The sequence below is a fragment of the Cricetulus griseus genome, assembly GCF_003668045.3.
Source record: "Cricetulus griseus strain 17A/GY chromosome 1 unlocalized genomic scaffold, alternate assembly CriGri-PICRH-1.0 chr1_1, whole genome shotgun sequence".
NCBI classification, from domain to species: domain Eukaryota; kingdom Metazoa; phylum Chordata; class Mammalia; order Rodentia; family Cricetidae; genus Cricetulus; species Cricetulus griseus.
Window position 1 is genome coordinate 273564584 of NW_023276807.1, and position 21293 is coordinate 273585876.

General features: G+C 38.7%; 1 protein-coding gene across 1 annotated transcript in view; it reads left to right on the forward strand.

The window, feature by feature from the left end:
- LOC100761751 (integrin beta-like protein 1) overlaps positions 1-21293 on the forward strand; it is a 197622-nt gene that overhangs the window by 101292 nt on the left and 75037 nt on the right. The window contains exons 3-6 of the mRNA XM_035453126.1: positions 5708-5854; positions 14070-14192; positions 18526-18666; positions 20161-20301. Of these exons, the coding sequence (XP_035309017.1) occupies positions 5708-5854; positions 14070-14192; positions 18526-18666; positions 20161-20301 (552 nt within the window). The remainder of the gene's footprint in view (positions 1-5707; positions 5855-14069; positions 14193-18525; positions 18667-20160; positions 20302-21293) is intronic.

Below are 21293 nucleotides of genomic sequence, written 5' to 3' on the forward strand. Positions count from 1 at the left end.
TTGGAATTCCAATAAAATCTCTGAAAGCATTTTTTTGGTACATATCAACAGTGTAATTCTGTATTTTACATAGAAAATCAAAGCAATTATGTTATGCAGCCAAAAAAAGTTTTAAGAACATAGATAGGGTTCTCATAGAATTTTTATAAATCTGCAAGTTTGAGGACCCATGGTTGTTTATTGATAACAAGAGATTAAGCTTGGCATTAGGCAGAATTTATAAACAGATTCTAAGTTGTTGTTAAAGAGAAAACTTGACTTGCATTGCATAACTCATACCTATATAGTGAATGCTATATAATATACCTATCAGGTCTGTTTTTAATTAATTAAATTAAGATAAACTACTTTGTATTGCTGGCATATATTAAATTATTTTATGGATAATAAAGAGAAAACTTGATAAAATGCATTTAAATGAAATCAAATCCATTTGTCTTTATTTGAAGCTGTTAAGGAGAATGGAAAATAAGCTAAAATTGGGGGGAAATGTTTTCAAATCACATTTATGACAGCAAACTTGTGTCTAAGATCTGAAAATTTCAAATGTTAATACCAAGGAAAGACAACCTTGAACAAAAGAAGATACATGTGTTGCAAATAAAACACATTTAAAAATACACAGTATCAGAATCATTGGGGAAATGCAAATTAAACTACAAAAATGCTTTACTACAAATATATTAGAAGTATTTAAATCTAAAAGAAAATGGAAAATAGGTAGAAGCAGTAGAATAAAAGAGCTATTCCAAGCACTTAGTGGTTGTGGGATATGAACATACTCTTGGTAAAAATGTATGATAAATGAGTTTGTGAATGTAACTTCATAGTAAAGAATTTGGCTAACATTCAAGAAGCCTTGGATTCTATCTCCAAAACTATACTACTACACACACACACACACACACACACACACACACAAAAGAAATGTTACAGCCACATTGGCAATTTATGATTTTTAAAATGCAATTATGTTTCTATTTTTCATTGATATTGGAGTATTACAAAAAAGTGTAGCCATGAAGAATTGGACTCAATTGTATAAATCAGTTTAATTGACAACTGTTATGAATTTCAAGCCAAAACACATGCCCTTCAACCTATGCATGAACAAACTCTTTTAAACCCATATAATTGAATATTATTCAGCAATTTAAAAAGAAAATAAAAGCTCCAAATGAATAGTCATTCACCCATATACAAGATTAGCTTAAATGCATCTTGTCAAGAGCAAGAAACTGAACTTAGAAATATGTTTAACATGCAGTTCTTCTCATCCAGTGCTGAAAAACAGGCTTGGCATGGAGGACAGAAATGCAGACTAGCCTCCCCATTGCCAAGGTATAGGAAGAGTATTCTTTAGCAGGGAGCATGAAGCACTCTATGCAGTGTTGGTATTGTTTTGTAGAAACCATGTCTATGAATCTCTGTTCTTTGTCAAAATTCACTGAGCAGTAACCCAAAACAATTAAGTTTGCTATAGGTATTCAAGAGGAAGTTTTTTTGTTTTGTTTTGTTTCTGAGACAGGGTTTCTCTGTGGCTTTGGAGGCTGTCCTGGAACTCGCTCTGGAGACCAGGCTGGTCTCAAACTCACAGAGATCTACCTGCCTCTGCCTCCTAAGTGCTGGGATTAAAGGCATGTGCCACCAACGCCCGGCTCTAGAGGAAGTTAAAGTGTGACAAATGAATCTACTTGTCGTCCCATGACCACACTGAGGAAGGAGGAGGAAGAGAGAAAGAGCTTGTTCAAGTAGCCTTAAAACAGAGGTTTACAGAAAGAAAAAACAGATTTGTGTACAAGCATTTGTTCTAATTGATCTGTTTCGAGGCAATTCTGAAAACATTTGAAATCTCTAGTACCATAAAAAAATCTGTAAGTATTTTGGAGATAAACATAGCAAAGGTTCTCACTATTGTAAAGTAAGTAACACCTCATGGGAAATAGCATGAACTGTGTTTTTTGATGTTTGTATTTGTATGTGTCAAGTAATAATACACACAAAATGCATATTTATGCATGTGCATTAATATATTATGTATAGTTTCAGTACATTTATTTGGAGGGTTGAGAAGTAGTGGTACCTGAAGACAAGTCAGCACACTTAGTGTTCACATCTTGATGTTAAATGCATTTGTTAGTGACTTCTGTGAAAACATGAAACAAGGACTGAATGGCAGATATCAAAAACTATTCTATACAAGTATAGCTTGGTGGACCAATGAGTTTACAGGTTACTCATAGAAAGTCTTTCCCAGCATAATTAGTAACTCACAAAAGATGTATCACCACAGTTCCTTTCACAACTAGCAAGCAGTTTCCTCTTCTCTAGAATCTGCTTACTAGGTATATGATTCTGGAAATGTGCTTTGTGGGTCCTGTAATCTTCATGAGCTTCTTTGGTCTTATATGTTTCCTTAGGTTACTCAGTCTGATGAGCCTCCCTTCTCCCTCCAGGAGTAAATACCCCCTCTTAAGACAAGTCCTTTATTGCTTTAATTTTTAAATACTTTAAATATGTATAGCAGTTACTATTCGATGCCCTTTAATAAAGTATTTTTCTTCTCTGTAGAAGAAATAGCTACACCATAAGCTCTGCTTAGATGAAAAGAGGCAGAGATCCTTTGAAATTCCAAAAAAAATGTTAATTTCAGAATACAAGAATGAGAATATAGAAAAATCAACAAATGAACAAAGCACCCAGGTTTCTGAAGGGTACACACACACACACACACACACACACACACACACACACACACACACACACACACACACATCTTTAAATTAGAATGTAAGTTGTTCCATGCAATGCAAAAGAATCATGGAGTAGTCATTTTATTCTTGAATCAACAAATCACTAATGCACAGTTATTTATCTTCTAAGTAAATTCTACATCCTTTGTTGTTGATATGAACCATTTTATTTTCTTTGTAATTAACCATCAGAAATAGTCAAAGTGCACCTGAGAGAAGTGGTAATACATGCAGTTCACCTAACACATTAATGTCATTAAAAAGCCAATATAATGCTAAGATTCTTTACCAACTGAAAGAAGCTTGTCCACTTCAAGAATTCGGATTAACACTGAATGAAAAAAGAAAATAAAAAGGAAAGGAATGGCCATGGTGAGTCCTGGGTTTCAGCACTAGATGAGTGAAAAAAATTAAAAAAGGAAAGAAACATGACCACTCCTAGAGATGGTGGAGGAGAAAGTTTTTTTTATGGATAAAAGGTCATAGACAGAGTCAGGGACACCTGGGAGGTTCCCTGAACATGTCCCTGAGCCTTGTGAGGGAATGGGGGAGGGAAGAAGAGAGGGGACAGAGGGAAACCAGTTGAGGCTGCCAGGAGGCCCAAAGAAAGTAGATGAAAGGCACCAATTAAACAAAATAGTTGGATAATATAGGAAGGGCAGCTCCACCCCTGGGCTGGAGAAGGTTAGGGTAGGGCATAGGGTATGCCAGCTAGGAGGACCCTGTAACAAGTAGGTACTGAGGAATTTGGGGAGGACTAGCAGCCAGGTCCACTTTGATAAGTTAAATAGGCACCTCAGCCATTTGTCCCAGGTTTTAAACCTAACAGTTTTATAAATAGAATGGATGTTGGACAGGCACAATCTCTTCTGCTTGAAAATAATACCAAGTTAGGTAAGACTGTATAGCTAAACAGAACACAAAATGGTACATATGAATAAAATGAACTTAATTAGGGTTCTTTTGAGGATTATTCTGTACAAGTCCAGTAGAAATAGAAACATGTACACAGACTGGATCCCATAAAGAGGAGTTCTGATCTTCAGCCAGTCATAGGTTCACAGTCTGTTGTACACAGCCAAATAAATGGTCAGCTCCTGATCCATGCATTCTGATAATACTTCTGCCTCATAAGGTCTGTAATTTCAGATATTAGGACACAGTGTTATTATCTTGAGTACCTAAGAATGTACTTCCCACAATCTATCAAAACTGCTCAACTTCCAAGTCCTAGTTAAAAGTCAAGGGAGGTCAGGAATTGTCACATATTATTCCCAAAAGTTACAAACTATGCTCCTCCACACAATGTGACAAACGTTGGTAGATGACTACCTTAGTAACTTCCACCATATCAGCTTAGGTTTGAAATATGTAAACTCTTGGATTAAGAATTTTATATGATTTGAACTTAGTGCTGTCTAATGAATAGACAACACAAACACTATTATGCTTTGTCAAATCAGATTTAGTAAAGCATAAATTCACAACCATTTAAATAGCATAGCCTAAAAGCAAAATGACAATTGAAAACAGGGAGGACTGCGACAATTCAGTGAAACTGTGGCTCCTCTCTTTTTGACAATGGAACCAAATTTCTTCATTAAGAAACAAAATATACACTTTAATGTCTATGCCATTCCATAGTGATAATATATGCATGGATGGATGAAGGACAGCCCCATGTCTGCCTGGGGCTCTGGCCCTGGGTAGATAGAAGAAACCACAGGCCTGCCCAATGCCTTATGGTGCTAATTGATGAGGCATCACTATGGTGAGCAAATATATGATGGACTATAAAAAAGAGGCAAAATGGTCTGTCCTGTGGAGAGAGGCAGATCTTAAGAGGCAAAGGTGGTGAGTAAAGGGCTGATATGAACAGCCAGCCTGCCACCTGGGGCCATGGTAATGTCTGGGTCTGGGCTGCTGCCAAGGACCATGTCTGGTTTGATGTCTATGACCCCAAAGGCTATGAGGATAGAGCTGCACAGAATTAGCCCACCCCTCATTGGCTGCAGCATTCTGGAAAGCAGGCCATGCATCTCACCTGGGTGGCTCAGTAGAGTTGACCTTATTGGCAGGGGGCGTGGGTCAGCAGTCCCCAAGGGCTTGAGAGTGGAAGAGCTGGTCGTGTCCCTAAGTCTGCCATGAGATGGCATGAGGAAGGGAGAAATGCACAACACCCCCCTCACACACACACACTGTCCCTTACCACTTGTGTCAGGTTACAGCACTCTGGAGAAAGAGATCCCTGCACATCTCTGGGCAGCACAGCAGAGCTGACCCTGTTGACAGGTGTGGTGGTGAACCAACCCCAAAAATATCAACATAAGAGAGCTGGTCTTGCCCTCATATGCCATGTGATGGCATCGGTGAAGGAAAGATGCTCTACCCCCTTCCTCTCAACACATATGACTAGCGGGAGAGCTAGCCTCAGGGACATGAGAGTGGAAGCGCTGGCCCTGCCTATTGCCAGTTGCCAAACTCAGGAGAGTGGGCCCTGCACCTTGCCTGGGTAACACAGTAGACCTGGCTCTGGTGATAATAGCTGCCCAAGGGTGTGAGTGCAGGAGAACTGGCCCCACCCCTTGGTGAGGGCTGCCTTTGGGTGACGCTGGAGCAGTGTTGGAGAGCTTTCACTGGCAGGGAGGATGAGGGCGATCTGATGGACTGACCAATTCAGCTACTACTCAGGCCCAGAACCAGGCCTATGAGTTGGTTCCTCCCAATATCCATCTGTGACATGATGGAACATATGAAGGAGCTGGTCCTGAAGATCCAAAGTTGCAGAATCTTCATGACAGAGGGCAACAGTAGGATATCCAAGAGGAGTCCCGGTGAGGTCCCAGTATCTATAGTGTAGCAGAAGGAACACCCCCCTTAAGAGTTCTTTTTACGATAGACACTCCTTGGTTTAAAAAAAAAAAAATCTGAGTCTGACCCTATGTTGTTCTCAGGCCATGGTACTTGTGACTGCGGCAAGTGCAAGTGTGATGTGGGCTGGTCTGGGGAAGCTTGCCAGTATCCAATCAAGTGTGACCTGACCCAAAAAATCAGCAAGCAGATGTGCAAGAACTCTCAAGATGTTATCTGCTCCAATGCAGGTAAGAGCTACATCCCTGTACAGTTCTTCATTAAAATAATCAAAATTTGGATTTTAATGGAATTTTATAAACATGTAGAGGTGAACATCTGAAAGAGAGTAATTTTAAATATGTATTTTTAAAAAAAAATAGATAAACTGATAAGAAAAAGGGATGTCATCTTGCTGGGCTGACTTGCTAGTTTGAGATTCTACAGCTGTTTCTGATTCCTCCTTAAAGCAAGGTGTTCACCAGGAATGAATCTGGATGATGTTCTGTATAAGTGGAAAGCAGTGATGTTGAGTGCTGGATTAAAGTGTTGATTATGATTTACCCAACTGACTCAATTATTCTATATTAGAGACTAAGAGTGCTTTGAATTTACACCTTAGCAGCAATGAAGCTGCAGTTTTCAATTCTATGGAAGTTTCAGATACTGGTTTTGAGCCTCCTTGAGGATAGCAAAGTTTTTTGCTTGTTTGTTTGTTTGGGTTTTTTGTTTGTTTGGTTTTGTTTTGTATTTTTCACAAAGTATTTATGTATTTCATCGGAGTTATTTAGAAATACTGCTTAGGAAGTACAGAGAAACTGTTAAAAATAATTAGCAAAACCACATAAAACAGAACTGTTGCAGTTTAGAGTGCAGTGGTAGTTAGATGCTGTAATTGTAATTAATTGCCTCAGAACATGCTTGCACGGAACCTCAAAGTCACTTTTTCTCAATGGTATGGGACCTGAGCATCCAAAGGGAACTACTAAAATTTCAATGCTCATAGGCTGCTCTGTTAGTTCAGCTTCAATTGTTTTGAAATGTAGTGTGAGTTTTAATTTGTTTTTAGAGAGAGATTTATTTTACAGTGACTATGAGTGTGTGATTCATTTTCATTCACTTAGTTGGAGAGTTATTAGGTATCACCTTTTTGGTATCCTGTTCCCATGGCCTTTGCTTTTTTTCTACACCAGCAAGAGAGGGAGAAACTCAAAGTACACAGGAAGTACTGCAGGTCAGAAAGCTTTTTCAGCAACCCCACAGCAAGAAAATGTGCAGAACGAGCTATGAATTACAGCTGTTTGTCTGTGTTCTTAGTTTACTTGTTAGTTTGGGTTTGAGGCCATCTGGGTAGTCAGATCCAGAGGCAAAAGCTTTGTTTCGCATGATAAAGGCAAGCCTTTGATTATTTACAAATATATCCCACCCCTGAAGCTTGCATTATTGGTGGGTCTTTTCTGTAATGAAAGCTTGGACTTCTCCACGGTCTGATTGTGACAAATTGCTTAGAGTAGACTAAGCTCAGTCATGGTGTTTTGCTAATGGAATCAGAGCTATATAAAGAGCATGAGGTGTTGGGATCTATCAGGCCAGAATGAGCAGGCTGAGCAGTTAGATCAGACTGTGTTCAAGACAGTCTCTTCAGTTCTTGGCTTATTGTAGTCTTCTCTTTGCAATCTCTATCTTCTTCTTCTTCTTCTTCTTCTTCTTCTTCTTCTTCTTCTTCTTCTTCTTCTTCTTCTTCTTCTTCTTCTTCTTCTTCTTCTTCTTCATCTTCTTCTTCTTCTTCTCCTTCTTCTCCTTCTCCTTCTTCTCCTTCTTCTCCTTCTTCTCCTTCTTCTCCATCTTCTTCTTCTTCTTCTTCTTCTTCTTCTTCTTCTTCTTCTTCTTCTTCTTCTTCTCCTCCTCCTCCTCCTCCTCCTCCTCCTCCTTCCTCCTCCTCCTCCTTCTTCTTCTTCTTCTTATTTATTTTTTTAACTTTTTTATTTGAATTAGAAACAGGATTGTTTTACATGACAGTCCTAGTTCCCTTCTCCCTCCTGTCCTCCCCTACCACCCCCTCCAACTAAAACCCTATATATCACATATCCTTTCTGCTCCCCCTGGATGGTGAGGCCTTCCATAGGGTGTCATCAGAGTCTATCATATCCTTTGGGATAGGGCCTAGGCCCACCCCTGTGTGTCTTGGCTCAGGGAGCACTCCTTTATATGGAATGGGCTCCCAAAGTCCACACCTATGCTAGGGATAAGTACTGAAATACTACTGGAGGTCCCGTAGATTTCCAAGGTTTCTCCATGTTCCTGAGGGCTGGATCAGTACCATGCTGGTATTCCAGAGTTCCCTGATGTTCATGTCAGCTGTTTCTGTGGGTTTCACCAGCTTGGTCTGGACCCCTTTGCTCTTCAATCGTCCTCTGCATCTGGGTTTCAGTTCAGTTCGGTGATTAGTTGTGGGTGTCTGCATCTACTTCCACCAGCTGCTGGATGAGGGCTATAGGATGGCATATAAGTTAGTCATCAATCTCATTATCATGGGAGGGCATTAAGGTAGCCTCTCCTCTGTTGCTTAGATTGTTAGCTGGTGTCATCTTTGTAGATCTTCAGACACTTCCTTAGTGCCTGATTTCTCTGTAAACCTAAAATGTCTCCCTCTATTATGGTATATCCATTCTTGTTATCATCTATTCTTCCCCTGACTCAACCTTTCTGCTCCCCCATGTCCTCTGCATCCTTCCTTTTCTTCCCTTCTCATTCTCCTAGCTCCCTCCCCTGTCTTCCAGTGCTCCCAGTTTGCTCAGGGGATCTTGACCCTTTCCCCTTCTCCAGGGGACCATGTATGTCTCTCTTGGGGTCCTCCTTGTTTACTAGCTTCTTTGGCAGTGTGGATTGTAGGCTGGTAATTCTTTACTCTATGTCTAAAATCCACATATGAATGAGTACATACCATGTTTGTCTTTTTGCAATCACTATAATTACCCACCAACACACACACACACACACACACACACACACACACACACACACACACACACACGTGCGCACGCTCGCACACACATGCAGGCATGTATGCACTCACAAACATATACATAAAACATACATATAAACACAAACACAAAACACATATACACAAATAAATGTTATTGAATCTGAAGATATTTTAGGGAATGAGACTTGGCACATCAGTATTACATGAGAGAGAAAATATGCAGAATTGTCCTTTTTCCCCCTGAGACAGTCTTACTCTTTGAGTGGTCTGGAACTCGCTACACAGACCAGGCTAGTTTCAGTTTCCTTGGGATTCACTGCCTATGTATTGAAAGTGCAGTGATTAAAGGTGTTTGTGTGTGCATTAACATTCTGGCACAGAATGGTCTTAAAAGATAATAAAGCATATTTGATAAGGTGGAAAGATATTTGTACCGTTTTGTAAGATTTAGAAATAATTTATCAGAAGGCAATAGGAAGTAGACTGTCTCACTGGTCTTAACCTTGACCATATAAAAGACCTCAAGCCCATCTCCACAGTGACACACTTCCTCTAAAAAGACTACACCCACTCCAAACAGGCTACACCTCTTAATAGTGTGATTCCTTTGGGGGACCATTTTCTTTCAAACCACCACAACTACTGTCCATTTATCTGTTTTATTTTTTTTAATGAAATGTTCTTAATTTGACCTTTGTGTTGTCTCCTCACAACAGCAATGCATTTGCTTATTTTCACAATTCTATACTATCCATATCTGGAATTGTTTTTTAAGAATTGTTCATAGATGTAACTATACAAAATAAATCTACAAAACCAAAAATGGTCTTAGTTTCTATTCAATCCTACCCACCCTCAGCCCACCCTAACCACACCTCAGGTTAGGGTCTAGTCAAAGCTATATTCATAGGCTACTTGGCTTCCTTTTAATCTCATGTTGCTCATTTGAAATGCAATTGAACTTATTCGTCTGTTTGCTTTTACTTTTAAGGCTTTTTTGACTAGCCTCTCTTCCCTTATTATTAATATTATAATATAGAGTATGAAGAGAGGTCCAAAGGAGTCCAAAGAGTATGCAGAAGGCACACTCAAAGATTCATCACAGTCTTTATTAAAAAGAGAATCTCTCTCATCTGGGAAGTTTTAGCTTTGTAAGAAATTAACTTTGCTGCTTCGAGCTTTCTCTGCTGCTCCCGTGCCATACCCTCTCCCAGTATTTGTTTTTAATGTAGTATTTTGTGGGGGCAGCATGTGCATAGGAATATGCAAGTGCAAATACCTATGCAGGTATATAGAGTCTAGAGCAGTATGTTGGATATCTTGCCTTATTGTCTTTACAGGGTCTTTCATTGAGTGGAAAAGTTATCAATGAAATTATGCTGTCTGTCCAGCAAGCTCCTAGGGCCACCTTTTTCTGCCTTCCAGTGCTGAGGTAACAGACACACAGAGCTTTGACAGGCTGTTTACAAAGATGATGATGATTTGAACTCAAGCCCACATGCTTGTAGAGCAAGCATCCTTACTCACTGAACTATCTCTGTAGAACTAGTATTTTCTTTTATACTTCACATACAAGGCAGTAAGATCACCATGCTATTTAGCAGTCTGCCTCTGTCACTCAACTCCACATGAGAGTTGAGTATTTGAGATCTTTCCTATTCTTTTCTCAACAGCTTAGTACTGAGTTTTTCTAAGCAATGCCATTTGCTCAATTTGTCTCCTATACTTAGGCATCTAGAGCTTCTATTACTTGGAGGTTATTAATAATAACACGACATTATTTGGCTAATTTGCAATTTACTTCTTTTGGAGATCTTACTATCAAAATAAATATAAAGAGTGAGATTTCTGGGCCAAAAGAAAAAGTTATATGCAAATTTACATTTAATCTCTGCCTTCACATTTTATCTTAATGCCCAAGCCTTTTGGTCTGCTTTACCAATCTTGTTCTCATCAACTTCCCATTTAATAATATTTTTCACCAGCCTATTCCATTACCAGCCACTCCAAATTGTATTACTCCCCTGTTATGGCTAGTTTTGACATACTGGAATGGAGGGAGAAAATGGTTCTATAAGACCCAACTGTAAGGCATTTTCTTAATTAGTGATTGATGGGTGGGGGTCCCAGTTTATCGAAGGCAGTGTTATCCCTGGGCTGGTGGTCCAAGGTTTTATAAGAAGGTAGGCTTAGTGAGCCATGAGGATCAAGCCAGTAAGCTGCACTCCTCCATGGCCTCTGAGTTACCTCCTGTGTCCAGATTCCTGCCTTGCTTCAGTTCCTGTCCTGTCTTCCTTTGATGATGGAAGTTCAAGGCAAATAAACCCTTTCCTCTCCAACTTTTGGTAATGGTGCTTCATCACAGTGATATAAACCCTAACTAAGACAACTCCCTTAGTAATTTTGTCTTTCCTCATAATTTGATTCTCTGGAAGGGGCTTGGATATAGAGTATAGAAGAGGGAGAGGAGGTAACCAGAGTGGGGCATAAACTGAAAGACACGTTTAGAAGGAACCAAGAACAAAATTTCCAGAAGCTTCCTCTACATTGGAGCCAGAAAGGTGAGGAAGTGCAGAGCAAGGCGAAGCCCCAGCACCTAGGACAGAGGGAGGATTGGTGCTCAAGGCTGGAAAGTCACCATAGAGAGAACCAGCTTTGCTAGGCAGCAGGAAAAACTGGGGCTAAAATAATCAAGTACAAAGCTACCGGTCCTAGAGTGTGATTGACTGGCAACCAAGAGTGAGACGTAGGATGACACAGCAGGAACACAGGAGTCTGGCACTTCTGCCTGGGCTCCCATCTGCCATGTCTTGGAGGCTCATATGTGAATTCTGCTGGATGGTGAGACAGGAAGTCTCTAAGCTGTTGGAGACTTCCCACTCTAGTGAGGAATGGTTCACATGTGTGGATGGGGATGAGCCTGCCAGCAGAAGACGTCAATGAGGAGTCATGAAACTTGGAGGCAGTGACAGTTCCTGCCCATCTTTCTGAAGGGAAAATGACGTGTGTGTATGCATCCCTCACCAAGATATTCTCTGCTGCCAAACCATGGCAGGCTCCTGGTATTCGAGGATAATCTAAAATCCTTAGCCAGTATTCTTCATCTCTGCCATATGCATTCATTCTTTGACTCTATTATGAATGTCTTTTTGCTATGTAGTTTCTGGTTTCATATGTGTGCATTATGTGTTTATAAAATATGGAGGCATACATTTGTATCACCTGCATTTTTCTTTCTGGTCTTTGATTTAATTTTCTTTGTTTTATTATTTCCTGTAGCACTTTGACAATAGCATATTAGGTCACTGGAAAGCTTAACAACTAAATATGTGGGTGGTAGAGAGACAGAAAGAGACGTGAAAGAAAAAGAGAAAGGTGATAATGAGAGAAAAAATAAATGTAGCAGCACCACAAATTATATCTTCATATTTCAAGAAATATTCATGTTAAAATAAGTTTCAGAGAAAATAGTACAAGAGAATTGAGTTTAATATATGTCAGATTCACAGGAGTACCCTCAAGGTACAAAACAACACAGTCAGATCCTGCAAAAATCACTATTCATATGTGATTTTGTGAGAGGAGGCCCTCTTAAAGATAATAGTGAATTGTAGGTGATCTGGGTAGCAGAAGTATATGGAAGGCATGAAAATAAGACAGAAGGCGATTCTGGGAAAGATATTTGGACTATGACTAACATACTGACGTTTTAAAGAGAGAAGAGGAAAGATTTGTAGTTTTCTGAAAGCTTCCTGTGTACCAAGTACAACGGAGCCTTCAGAAGTGAATGGCTGCTGAATTTGCCACTCAGCCTTACAGTTATCCTGTGAACTAAACATTATGTGAACATGTGGAATCTGAGAATGAGCAGTAGAAGTGATCTTCAATCTAATGTTCTTAACCCAGACTGGGTTAAAACCTGTATTTGACTGTAATTGTACCTGAATGGAAAGCCAAGGTCTTCCCTGTTACCATACATAGAATAACTAGTATACCATCACTCAGGCCAAAGACCATTCTTGATTTCTCTCAAACCCCCTCCATGCTTTATACTCAACTGACCACTAAATGCTGTCTACTCTTCCTCCCAATAATCTTCTCAAACATGCCTGTATTTTCTTAACTCTCTGTCACCATTTATCCAACCTGTAACATCTATAGTAACCTTTTATTTCTTCATTATTCATTTTTTAGCACCCATTTCCCACAGTTTCAGTTCATGTTCCATGTGACAACAATAATCACCTAATCCACATGCAAGTCTTTTCTTGTGGTCCTTGTGAAAATACAGACGTTGGAGATCGGTAGTATCAACTACACAGTTTCTTGAAGCTTCTATCTAGTAATTTTGTTCATTTGATGTTACTTTTCAGGCCTATTGTATTTGTTCTCCAAACACTGAGGCTTTGATTTTGTGTCTTGTTTTATTATTTATTATTTATTTCACTTAGTTTGGCTTTCAGTTCTCAGCTACTTCCTCAGGACCATCTCTTAGACCTCCAGCTCTTGGCTAAATCTCTTTGCTATGTGCTTTTGCAGCATTGGCACTTCTCTATTTAGTTATCACACTTATTTCCTATGGATGACTTGACTGCCTGTTGAATTTCCAGAGATTAGATCCATTTTGGTAATGCATTATGTCTTAACGTTCATATGTCAATTGCTGTGAGAATTAATTCAAAGTGGAAAACTATTAGGGCAGGTAGACATCTGATTTGTTAATATTGTTTGGATAAAATGTTACTTTCAGTACAGTATTACTGTATTTCAGTAAAGTGATTACTCTTGTGGGATGTCACTAAACACTCTGGTAGAGTAAGTATGTGGCTTGTGGTAGATCTAATGTTTCCAGGACCTCTTACATTCTCAGAAATGCTTTGAGATACTGTTGAGGTCTCAAGATTGTGTCTAAGAAAACCCACTCTGGTCCTGTCATCCTCTGAACAATAATGTCAGCTAATGCTGAGATGTGACACTCTCAGGGTAGATACATTTTTCATTTGTGCATTTATTAACATTTATTATTTAATATTTATCTAAATATTTATTATATAAATACTATGGCCCAACATGAGGCAAAACACTGAGCAAATGCTTATGGGGAAGGTAAGCAAAATTCCTTTCAGTCAGAAGCTTAAAAGTGTTTTAATTCCCTTTGTGACAGGTGGTTAGAAGATATTCACTCACTACTTGTTTCGAAAGATACATATTAGAACCTCTATGTTTTGAAGGAGTCAAACTGATGCTCATTAAACTACTGGAGGTCAACAGTAATAACTGTGAAGTACAAATTATAATTTCTGTGCCACAATGATCTCAAAAATAAGTAGCTTCTCCTCCACTGCACCATAGCCACAGAAATGTTTAATTGCAACATTAAATTGGTTTGACTTCTCTACCTGCTTGAAAGAAATATGGGAAAGCATCATTAATTATAATTTCTAGTGTGTAACATTCTTCTCATTGTTTCACTGCTTTAGGTACATGTCACTGTGGCAGGTGCAAGTGTGATAATTCAGATGGAAATGGACTCATTTATGGTAAATTTTGTGAGTGTGATGATAGAGAATGCATAGATGATGAAACGGAAGAGGTATGTGGAGGTATGTATACTAAGAATGGAAAGTAAAAGCCCCTGGTTTTTACACTTTTCATTGTATTCTAGGCCTTCAGAGTAATCTAGAACAGTTTAAATGCAAAACTAGATTGTCCCCAGAGGTGAGCAACATTACTGATGCAATAAGCCAGCAGTATATTTTGAAGTAGTCCTATTAGGACAGCATTTCTTTTGTTCACATTAGCTACTCTGTGTGTGTGTGTGTGTGTGTGTGTGTGTGTGTGTGTATTTTTCCTTATCTCTTAAATGTTAATTTCATTCTCTTTCTAAATCAAAAGTCTTTGGATAGTTCCATGCCCTAATGGAGACACTGGAGAATGATGTGATGGTTAACCTAATTTAGCTCCCCTCTTAGCATCCCCTACATGTAGACAATATTCCCCTGACATTTTCTGTGTCACCATCATTCTGTCATTTTTTTCTATTTCATTAATTCTTGTCTGTTCCTTATTGTTAAGGACTATAAAATGCTTTATATGCAATATTTTATATCTTAAGATACCTGAAAGATTTACTATGGATAGAGAAATAGTATGAATAGGTAACATGATCAACATGCCCAGGGCCATCCCAACTGTATAATAGCCTCCAGACTGGTGTCTGTCTGACACTAGAACTGTGTTTCTGACCTTTCACCATTCACACTGCCTGCCTGCCTTGGAGTTTCCAGCTCCCTGAGAAGAGTGACTTCTCACCACCTATCCTTTAGTTTCCTTTGCTTATCTCATGGCAAGCCCTTGTCCAGAATGTCCATTTGAGACCTTGGTTGGCACAGTATATTGGTAGAGAGCAGGGAGTGAGAGTCACTTTAACCTAGTAAAACCTTTTCTGATGTTTCCAAAAAGATTCAAACTCCCTTAATCTGGTCTGGCATATCCTAGCACAATCAGGAATACTAGAACCCAGAGGTATCAGAGAGCTTTGGGAAACCATCATGATCATGTGATAGGTTGCCAATTTCTTAACATCAGTGTGGCTTTCAGAAAGTCTTGTAGTATTATCCAAATGTGCTTATTTTAAACCAGAATGACCTTTGTCCCAGTCAACTGCATGTACAACCAGGCTAAAACAAAAGCAAAGGAAACTCTTTTGAGCCACTGTCCTAGGCCAGACTCTATTTAGAACATTCTCCAAAAGAGCTTAGTTCAAAATGCAGTTAAATTCCCACAGATATTATGTATTTATGATCCTGATGTTTTATTTCCAGGGAATGATCAGAAAAGTGTAAGAGAAAATGTTTTGCAACCAATGTGTTTTGATATTCATCATTGAGGCAAAGCCTACTTGTATATGCAAATTAAAAGTTAGCTTGAAAGAATTCAGTAGGACATGCTAACTTTCACGTTTGTTACTTGGTGTTTCCACTTGTTTGGAATTTTATTGTACATCACCTCTAACCACAGATGCCAGCATCCAGTAACACTCTGTGGGAGTGATGCCACTCAGAACCCTAGAGCTCTCCATATGTCATTCACATAAAAACAATCTGTTGAGAAAGGCTTTTATAGACTATCATTGATATTACACATTAAAAAAGAGATTTTCCTCTGTCAGTTTACATAGACAGTAGAAAGTTTTGTTTGTTGCACAAGATATACATTGTCCTCAAGATTATATTTTATTTTAATAAACTTCTGCTGTCCTGTGGTGATTTACTATTTATGGTTTATTAAAGATTGCCTAAGGATTCAGAAAGCAAAGTCAGCCACAAGCCATAGAAATCAGGCACACACCTTTAATCCCAGCAGCCAGAAGCTAGGAGGTGGTGGTACACACCTTTTAATCCTAGGACTCAGGATTAATAGGTAGAAGGATCTCTATGAGTTCAAGGCCACCCAGTCCAAAAGCTCACACAAAGATGATCTCAGCAACTGGGGTCACATGCCTTTAATCCCAGCACAGAGGGGTATAAAAGATGGGAGCAGGGTCTTCAGTAGTCAGTATCAAGCATTCATTATCCAGCCACATTGAGGATAGGATGTGAAGGTGGGGGGTTAAATTAGTTCACCAGACCCGAGATAAATGACAAATAGGTGTTTATTACTCTTACATAGATAAGAGTAAATATCCGCCAAGGTCTTCCTGCTCCAGAAGATGCAGTCTCTGATATTCTGATGCTCTCCACACCCCAAGAGAACTTGAGCCAGCAGCCTCTACCTTATCAATGGCTTATGTCTGCACTGGAAACCACACCCAAAGGGTGTGGCTACTGCTACAAGTTCACTAACAAGGCCAGATGCCACTACAAGGATGCATTCATTCTCTGGTTACATTGAGGATAGGAAGACATTCAGATGCAGTATTCTCCAGCCACGCTAAGGGGCAGCAGGATCAGCCCTTTCAGCCTAAGGTAGCTATCAGAGCTAGTGGCCTGCTACTTTGCCTTTCTGTTCTTCAGCTTGAAGTTTGAACCCCAATATCAGTTTCTGGGTCTATTATTTTTCATGCAATGTCTTTTCTCACCCTTCATTTTAATTTTGTAATGTCTGCTAAAGTGTAGCTTTATATGAGTTTTGTTTTCTACTTAACCTCTTGTCTTTTTTTGAAAATAGATTCTTCTCTCCTACAATACATCCTGACCACAGTTTCTTCTGCCTCAACTCTCCTAGCTCACCTTATCGCCCCTTTTCCCTAGACAAAGCTTCACTTGTTTTCCTTTCAGAATTCACCCCTCATCTTAATGATTATTTTTAAACAAACCCATTTTGGAATTTTATAAATATTCTAAGAACTTGCACATTAAGTATGGAAATTTATTATAATTCATTAATAAAGTGATATCATAATGTTAAAATGAAAAATATGCCAGTAACCAATTAAAAAGTAGCCAAACAGGCACATTTCCATGGCCCTGTAAGAGCAAAATGGAAGAATAAATACTTTTGTCAGAGTCTCACAAAATGCAACCTATTACGATTAAGAAAGTATAGAATAGAAAATGAAGAGGACATTCATCCATGTTTGAGTGGGATAATTATAAAGAGGAGAACACACATAAAATAAATATGAAGGTAAATATTATTTTGGAGCATTTTGTAGAGTGTGAGACATTCAGGATGGAAGTATAGTGATGGCAGTTTGTTGCAGATGGCTTGGTGAGTTGTACAAATGAAAATGTGGAAGGTTATAGCAAGGTGTCCATTGTAGTGTGGCATTTTGGCACATCCTTAGCTCTCATTTTTATTCTTTTGATACCAGAGTGGGAGTTTGTTTGTGAAATCAAGAATGCATTGCATTTTATTGGTTTAACTTGGATTTTTCCACATGGTGGAACACAACAATGTACCAGACTTTTTGTTTTGGGCCACCAATCAGTTCCCAAATCATGACATGGAGACTTATTATTAGTTTTGAATGCTTGGCCTATTTTAGGCTCATTTCTGGCTTTTTAAAACTTAACCTGTTTCTGTATGTCTATATTTTGCCTTGGGTTTTTATCTTTCTTTACTCTATATGTTTTTCTTACCCTCTTGTCCATGGCTGGGTGTCTGGGTGTCTGGGTAACTGGCCCCTGGTGTCTCCCTGTCTGTATCCTCCTCTTCTCTAGATCTTTCTGAACCTAGACTTCTCCTCCTACTTATTCTCTCTACCTGCCAGCCTTGCCTATCCTTTCTCTGGCTACCTATGAGCCCTTTAGCTTTTTGTTAGACCAATTATTTGCCTTAGGAAGGCAAGGTGAAACAAATGCAACAGACGTTTACATAATTAAGTAAATGCAGCATAAACAAAAGTAACAGACCTTTATACAGATAAAGTAATATTCTGAAGCATACAAAAATGAAACTCATCTTTGCCTAGCTAAATAGTATTTCCACAACACAACAGCTTGTGGAACACAGTGGAACAAAAAGATGAAATATTTTCTTCAGTAGGAGAATGCTTCAGCCATGAATAAATCATAGCTAAGTAAATATGCACTGCTACTATCTTAGTAGTTCATTTCAAATAAACAATTTAGTGACTGTTTCAAGAAACATCTGCACGAAAAGGCTTGCATACATTCAAGTGATGAGTGCACTTCAAATGTTAGAGTAATGGACTTCCATATAATCATTCTTGTCATTTCTTCACAAATGCTTTATTCTTAATCATTTTCCTTGTAGGCCAAAATAAAGACACATTTGCTGCTTTTATTTGTATTATTATACAGATATAAGATCAACTGGGAGAAAATATATGTAAGTTGATTATTTTCAGCAAGAATCCGGGAGCCCTTGTTATTTTCAAAGGCAAAAAGAAATGATTTTGAAGAGAAAGAAAGTTAATGCTGCTTCTAAAAGTTGCTTCTCCTCACTGTATAAAATTCTTTTTGGGTAAAGGCCATGGGAAGTGTTACTGTGGAAACTGTTACTGCGAGGCTGGTTGGCATGGAGATAAATGCGAATTCCAGTGTGACATCACCCCCTGGGAAAGCAAGCGAAGATGCACATCTCCAGATGGCAAAATCTGCAGCAACAGAGGTGTGTCACTCATACATGTTACTACATGACTTGGTGGTAAACAAAGCTCTTCACTCTTAAGACCTCATCTAGATGTATTTCCTTCAGTGTGGCAGCATCATCATCCATAAACACTTTCCTAGAATTCCACATTGACACCGACAATCTTTTTGTTCTTGTTCTTTACTGAATAAACAAGGAAAAATAAATTTCGTGTCATTCTTTAAGCTTTTCTGAGCAAGTAGTTAGCATGGGGACTGTAAATTCTTTGGCATCTATCCAAAACTGGTACTGCACAGCTAAAAGACAATTCCTGGAGATTCTGTGCTAAAAGTCTCTTGACTAACAGAACCATCGAGAGCATGAGTGTTTGATTACATAGAGGGCAGTTGGACAACACCCCTGTCTTAATCATGATTATAGGAAGGCTTGGCTGAAATGCAGAATTGGTATAAATGAACTTAACTTCTGAATGCATTACTAAAAATGTATTGAACACAATAGATAACATCAATCATGCATCAAAAATCTCCATGAATTGTAGACTGACCTTAAACAGAAATTTTAAATACTTTTGCATATAAAATGTAATTTATAGTTATTAGCTACTGGTATAAAACCAAAGTTTTTAAAAAAATTCATTTATGTATTTTGTGTGGCTGTGTATATATGTGCGTGAACTTACATTTGTCATGGCATTCCTGTGAAGGTCAGAGAATAACTTGAGACAGCCAGTTCTCTTCTACCATGTGGGCCCTGCAATTTGAATCAAGGGTCAGGCATGGCCACATATGCCTTTTCACACTGAGCCATATCACCAGCAGAGTTTGAGTGGTTTCTTTTGTTTGTTTGTTTGTTGCAAATACCTGAACTTTTTCCTTTGCTGTGGAGGTTGATAATGAATCACTTTCCAACATAAAATCCCCCACCTATGTGGTCACACCTCTCAGTTCTGTCTCAAGCACCTTCTCTAATCCAGCCTCATGTGGCTTAACAAACTTGTATAGTCTTCCTTCATAGGTGTCTAGGACTCTACCATGCTGACTAATCATCATATTCAATTTCTTTAGATTCCTCTTCTTGGCTAAAGCATTTCCCCTCCTGGGTATATCCACATAGTCTACTCCTAACTCTCCATTCACATAACACTTCTCAAACTCTTAAGTCACTACATCTTCACAAAATGTTTGTGATCATTTTTGAGTTTTCTAGTTCTTCTGTTACCTTTGCCTTCACTTTTTTTTTTGTAAATTTTTTCTAAGTTTCTTTCAGACAAAGATGATATATTGTTTTAATATTAACTTTGAGAGAAATTAACACAATGCTAATGGGATATCAAATAATCTCATATAATTATAGATAACTTTTACTCATCAGGAAATCTCTGCCATCAACTTTAGATGGTGTTTCCCTTAGAATATTTTATCTAAATATATTTATTTTTGAAATAAAAAAGAATCAGTATTTTAAGTACTTTGTCTGGACCCCCATGATATTCATTTTTTTCCCATCTAGGAACATGTGTTTGTGGTGAATGTTCTTGCCACGATGTTGATCCCACTGGGGACTGGGGAGATATCCATGGGGACACGTGCGAGTGCGATGAGAGGGACTGTAGAGCTGTGTATGATCGATACTCTGATGATTTCTGTTCAGGTAAGGTAGCTCCTGATTTCTGTTCTTATATAAAATACTCACTTCCTCCTTGTGCATCTGATTCTCACACATACAGTGAAACTGAACTTGTATTCCTAGGCTTTATATATTTTACAGGGCTCCTCTCAGTGATGTACTCAACCTCTAGTGATTTCAGACATTCTTCAAAGGCTCAAGATGAAACTCACCTACACTCTTAAAATTAGCCCGATCCCTTGCTGAGGAAATCCATTACCTCCAAATATTTGCTTGATTCAACTCTGAGACTGAAGAATTAGCAGATCTGTAGGCCATCAACAAGAGACAGCAAGACAAACATATACCAAAAGTTAGGACAATACAGTTATTAGGGATTATATATTCACAAACTGATGGAATTTTCACTGGAAGTACTCTATAGTGAAATGTAGAACTAAATTTTTGTTAATGAACCCAAACATTTTATATTTTAAATATTTATGGAGCAGATACTATAGGCCAGTTTGTGGGCTGTGTCTTGGTTACTGAGTCCAGCAGTGAAGGAAGCAATCATGACCTGGGACTTCACAGAATTCAGAAAATACAGACTAAGAGGAAAATATCTTGGGACTAGCGAGATGACTCGGTGGGTAGCAGCATTTACCATGTAAACAAAAGACCCTGGGTTTAGGTGCTAGCACCCACATAAAAAACTGGGCATGGCTGTCTGCATGCCTCTAAGTCCAGTGGGAGGCACACACAGGAGGTTGGACTTGCTGTTCACCAGCCTAGTTCCAGGTTCATTTGAGAGACCCCATTTCAAAGAATAAGGCAGAGGGCTAGAGAGGATAACTGATGTCCTCTTCTGGTCATCATTCAAAAAAGAACAGGTATGTATACCCACACATATATGTGCATTCTTCTCGTGAAGGTATGGATTCTAAGTTCTTTTGCTTAATAAGATGTATTTTATGTGTGTGCGTGTGTCTCTTTAGCTTGACTGCTTGATTGGTACATGCAGGTAAGCAGAAAGC